At 38.7% G+C, this 6,000-nt stretch overlaps 1 protein-coding gene across 1 annotated transcript in view; it reads right to left on the bottom strand.

Annotated features, from left to right (window-relative positions):
• Positions 1–917: 917 nt before the first annotated feature.
• Positions 918–6,000, bottom strand: part of EEIG2 (EEIG family member 2) — a gene marked incomplete at both ends in the record, with an annotated part of 53,287 nt that continues 48,204 nt past the window's right edge. The window contains 5 exons of the mRNA XM_080693254.1: positions 918–960; positions 2,493–2,562; positions 3,893–4,020; positions 4,153–4,342; positions 4,474–4,569. Of these exons, the coding sequence (XP_080549380.1) occupies positions 918–960; positions 2,493–2,562; positions 3,893–4,020; positions 4,153–4,342; positions 4,474–4,569 (527 nt within the window). The remainder of the gene's footprint in view (positions 961–2,492; positions 2,563–3,892; positions 4,021–4,152; positions 4,343–4,473; positions 4,570–6,000) is intronic.

Genomic DNA, 6,000 nt, shown 5'->3' with positions numbered 1-6,000 from the left:
TTCCACATCCAAATTTCAGTTTCAGGTAAGTCCCAATTTCCACAGAAAAGGATGCTCTGTTTCTGATTATATTGTAATTTCCCCTTATTCTAAATTTTGACCGTTGAAGCCAGCAGATCTTAATAATTTAGTGAATTAAAATGGCTCTTCTGTTAGGGCACTTCACAGTAGTCTAACATACTGACTAGTAAGCTTATTTTGAAACTCTTCTACAGTGCTAGCGGGGGTTCTCTAGCTCATCTAATATTAATGACAAATAACACTATATGCCACATAATACAGCATCACATCCATTCACCTATCTTAGACTTAAACATACTTCTCAACTGATTTATGAATGATACATTTAGAATTATTATTAAGCATTTTACATGTTTAAACTATAGTATAACACTTTCCCAATGCATGAACACCCGTGCTTTTTATCAATCATCACATCAAAAGGAGTTAATAAGCTTAGTACAATACTGTTGGTAATATAATATGAAAATTTTTCTGAAGAGGAATTACTATCTTGACAGAATTTCTAGGGCTTAAATTATATTCACATAGTCTCTCAAATGAAAAATTAAAATGAAAAACATAGAGCCCAAATTTGTTGAGCACCTCGATCACAGATACTTAAATACAAAAATTATACTCAGATGTGTCTATGCTGTTTTTCCCACTGAGATGTTCTGAGAGAGAGCAGGCTTCTGGTGTACTTGTAAGGCTCATGCCGCCGGCACATTGGCTCAAGACTACCATTCAGACGCTCCCTTTCACTGGGTAGGAAAGCCAGTGGTGGGCGCTCTCTTCTTGATGAATGAACTTCATCTTTAAATAGGTTCATTTTTTCTTAAGTGCTTGATTAACTGCATACACCAATTGCCCACATCTTAAATTCACAGGGATGCTTCTTTTTACCGGCTTGACTTCTAGCGTTTGATCACAACTTGTTCATAAGCTCCAGACCCCACCCTAAAACAGCAAGGGAGAATAAGACCTTCAAAATGCTGAGATATTATGTTGTTTGAAATTGTTCTAAGTAACTCTTTTCCAAGAGATGGTGCATTTGATGGTTTTCTACTAGATTTGATTTCTGTAAGGTTTAAAGGTATCACAGATAGAAAATACTTGGAATATTAAGTTTTTTGTTTTTGCGGTACTGGGGATGGAACCTAGGGGCTTTCCAAGCTGCACCCAGCCCTATTTTTTATTCTTTATTTTGAAACAGGGTCTCACTGAGTTGCAAAGGACCTCACTAAGTAACAGACTGGTCGTGAACCTCAATCCACTTGTCTCAGCCTCCTGAATGCTGGGGTTTACAAGCGTGTGCCACCATGCCCAGCTTGGAATATTAAGTTTTTATAATAAATACACTGGATGAGTCTAGGCCTTAATCCTTATTTATTTCCTCAATAATCTAGTAATATTTCCAATTCTTGACCTATCAACAAAGTTTGGCAAGATATATTCTCTTCAAATGTGTTTTTCCGGCTCAAGCCTTTTTATTTTTTATTTTGAAACAAGGTCTTGCTAAATTGCTAAAGCTGGCCTCGAACCTGTGATCCTCCAGTCTGACTCCCAAATACTGGGATTACAGGTGAGCACCACCACACCCAGCCTTTTCTTTATGTCCCTGAACTTCTGTGTTCAAGTGATCCTCTTGACCCCACCCACCTCCTGAGTAGCTAGGACTACAGGTATACACTACAGAGCTCCACCAGAGAATTCTTTTAGTTAGTATACAATTTTTTTTTTTTTTGTAGTACTGGGGATTGAACCCAGGAATATTCTATATGTGAGCTACACCTCTACCTCTGTTTTTTAATTTTTACTTTTGAAACAGGATCTCTCTAGGTTGATGAGAGTCTCATTCTTGCTGAGGCTGTCCTTGTACCTTCATTTCTCCTGTTTCAGCCTTTCAAGTACTGGGATTATAGGTGTGTACCACCACGCCTGGCTGCAGTGTCTTTTTAAAATTTTCTTTTTGTGGTATTGGGGATTGAACCTAGGAGTGCTCTACCACAGAGCTACAATCCTAGCCATTTTTATTTTTTAATTTGAGATAGTGTCTTGCTGAGTTGCCCAGGCTGGCCTTCAACTTGCAGTTTTGCTTTAGCCTTCTAAGCAGCTGGGATTACAGGACTGTGCCACTGGTCATGTGTGGCCAGCGTTGTAAATTATATCCGTATAATGTAGATTTAAAGAGAAAATGAGCTAGGCATGGTGGCACATATCTATAATTCCAGTACTTGGGAGGCTGAGAGAGGAGGATTGCAGGTTTACCCTCAGCAATTTAGCAAGACTCTGTTTCAAAATAAAAATAAACAATAGGGCTGGGGGTATAGCTCAGTAGTAGAACACCCCTACATTCAAATGCTAGTCACACACACACACACACACACACACACACACACACACACACTCTCTCTCTCTCTCTCTCTCTCTCTCTCTCTCTCTCTTGTATTTCTCTGTATTTTAAATAAGGTACTATTTGGATTACATACCTATTTGGAAGATGATGACTACCAAAGGTTGTACTTCCCCCAGGACCCACAAATAATCTCAGTCCTTCTTCTGTAATACACATTTAAAATTTTGTTATTTTTTTACAATTATTAGACTAATGTCAAATAATATTTATATTGTAGTAATTCCAACTTTACATTTAAATTTATTAAAGAAATAAAAGATTAAAAAATCAAAGTTATATACTGTTTTAAAGTAGGTAATTTATAAGCCGGGTGTGGTGGCACACACTTGTAATCACAGCATTGGGGAGGCTGAGACTGGAGGATCGTGGTTCGCGGACAGCCTCAGCTACTTAGTGAGGCCCTCTGCAACTCAGTGAGACCTGGTTTCAAAATAAAGAATAAAAAAACAGGGCAGGGGGTGTAGCTCGGAGGTCAAATGCCCCTGGGTTCCATCCCCAAACCCGCAAGGAAAAAAAAAAAAAATTTAAAAGCAATCCTAACAATTATTTCTCATTAATTTTCCTAAATCTTTTTTTCTTTTAACTGAGTAATGCAGACAGTCCTTCCTACAAATTTTCAGAAGGTTTAATTATTTCCCCTTACAAATAGTTACATAATGATACCAAACTATTGTTGGGTACTCTATATACCACAAGCATGAGTAATTGTACCTTTCCAGTTAGTGGCACAGAAATTTCCAGTTTTAGGGAAAATGCTAAGGAGGATCTGAAGAACTATTATTATTCACTATTGTTTCAAGATCACTGCCCCAACCCTCCAAATTATAGTGGTGACTTGAAGCACCATGACAGACACAGATGTAGATATCTACTGTATGAACGTGGTAGGCACTGAAGGATAATTTAAAGAGCAAATCAAAACTTTCTTTAGTCGGCCGGGGTGGCGCACGCTTGTAATCCCATTATTTGGGAGGCAGAGACGGGAAGATCGTGGTTCACGGACAACCTCAGCTACTTAGTGAGGCCCTTTGCAACTCAGTGAGAAGCCTGTTTAAAAAAAATTGGGCTGGGGGTGTAGCTCGGAGGTACAATGCCCCTGAGTTCCACCCCTGGTACCTCAAAAAAAACAAAACAAAACAAAACAAAAAAAACAACTCTTTTTAATGTTGGTTTTAATTTTCTGGGGGGTTCTGGGCACTGAACCAGGACTCACACATATTAAACACTTGCTCTATCACTAAACTACCTCTTAAAATTGATCTCTTAACTAAAATTTGTTTGTCTTACAAATTCAATATTCATTATCAGAGATAAATGAGCTACAAAGTTATTTTGAGATTTTCAGATTTTCATGGGCATGGAATATATTTTACAAATATGCAGTGATAACATAATGTACTGCCACATTCCTGATGACCCAGTGGGTTCCACGAACATGGACTGCAGAACTCTGTTTAACAGTTCTCTACACACCTTCTGCACTGGAATCTAGGCTGAAATCTTGGCTCTGCAGTATTTTCTCCACAATATCATCTGCATCCACTCTGGTATCATCCACTCGCTTCAGCTGAGATTCCACAGAATCCTGTTTCACTGGGCATCTTCAAAAAAACACAGTCCCCCCATTTTATTAATTATGTTATGAAAATAAAGGCTGTTTTTTTGTGAGGGAGAGGGAAGGCCTCACACAGTTATTTTTTAAATCTAAGTATATTTTTAAACTAAAAGGATACCTGTTGAGTTTTTCAGAGGCTGTGTCTTCCTTATCGGCTGTGTCAAGATTGGGTTCAGCAATGTTTTGCTCATTTTCATCACAAGGCTCTAGAATACTTTCAATTCCTGTTGATGAACTTCCTACTGAGGTATTTCTCCTGTGGCAGAGCTCAGAGAAACTAGATGACCGGGAGTGACATGTGCTGTACCCTGTCAAAGAAAAATAACTTTTGATATAACACTAATATCAGACACACTGATCTAATGTTGTTCTCCCACATCATGGCAATTCTAAGCCCCTTTAGAACAAGAAGGGATTCAACTCTACTGCTAGCCTCTACCTGATACTTTTGATTGCTGACTTGCATAGCTTGATGTTCTGGAATGTCCACAGGCACCAAGTTCATCTGGAACAGAGGCACTTTTTGCTGAAAGATCTGCAATATGTCATAATGTGATGTTACTATTACCGCCAAAAGTCACTGGCCAATTTGTATCCTACTCTGAAGATTTTATTCTCTGTCAGGTTCATTATCAAGAAAAATAAATTACAAAGTGATAGAAGTCCCTTTAAATCAGTACAATGGCTGGGCATGGTGGCGCACACTTGTAATCCTCACGCTTGGGAGGTGGAGACAGGAGGATCCCGCAGGTTCGAAGCCAGCCGCGCTGGCTTAAGAGACTCTGTTTCCAAATTTAAAAAAAAAGTATAAAATAGGTCTAGGAGTGTAGCCCGGAGGTAGAAGGGCTTCCAGGAACCCCAGTACCACCAAAAATCAACCAACCAACCAATCAATCAATCAATCAATCAATACAATGGAAGTAATACTATAAGGAAAAAAACTTGGCTGGGTGTGACAGTGCATGCTTTAATCCCAGTACTCAGGAGGCTGAGATAGGAGAATTGAAGGTTTGCAGCCAGCCTCAGCTATTTAGTGAGGTCCTCTGCAATTTAGTGAGAACCTGTTTTAAAATAAAGACTAAAAAATAGGGCTGGGGGTGTAGCTTGGAGGTAGAATGCCACTGAATTCAGTCTCTCTCTGTCTCTGTCTGTCTGTCTGTCTGTCTCTCTCTCTCTCTCTCTCTCTCACACACACACACACACAACCTTAGTTCATTGAGGAATTACAGTATTTTCATAAATTCAATAGCACTCTATCTTAAAATATTATAGCTTTCATGTTCAGCACTCCTTTAGTAAAAATAAGTCAGAATTTTCTTATAAATGCTCCCAAAATTGCTGGATTTTTGTGTGTTTTTTGAGGAAATGTTGCTTTCTCAGTAATCTATCACAGCAGTAAACTAAACGTTACTTTAATGTTAATGTAGATTATTACTAGGCTATAATTTGGGCAATGCTGGTTTAGTCAACACAGTATGGAATATTGCACTAAGGATAAAACTCTTACAAAACTGATTATGGTAGTCAGTTTCAGAGTAAATGTACAAAAAAGCAGTGCCAGAGTCGTTTCTAGTAGTTCCCTATCACATGCACGCTCCAGATGTCAATTATGTGCTTCCAGAACTTGGCTTCTTCCACAGAATGCAGAACTGTAATTGTTTTCATTAGGATGAAATATTTGGAAACTAGAACTGTTTTTAAATTAGAAGAAGGAAAGCAGTTGAGTAATATAGTTATTATAGCAGCAGTTCTATAAATGACTTTGTACACAATTGGACCAACAAATGCTGCCAAATAAGCAAGCTACTGGAGCGACCTGGTGCTCTGAAAAGGTTACTCATTTCTGGGCAGACTTCAAGTATCCCAAGCACCTCACTACAGCCGTCCTAAACCCGAAGGTTAACTCCAGCAAAACCCACTCAAAAAGTTGGTTCATATAGAGCCAAACTTCTCCTCCTGGATTTGG

This window comes from Muscardinus avellanarius (genome assembly GCF_963383645.1).
Source record: "Muscardinus avellanarius genome assembly, chromosome: 3".
Taxonomy (NCBI): Eukaryota; Metazoa; Chordata; class Mammalia; order Rodentia; family Gliridae; genus Muscardinus; species Muscardinus avellanarius.
This window is presented reverse-complemented; position numbering and strand designations above follow the sequence as displayed.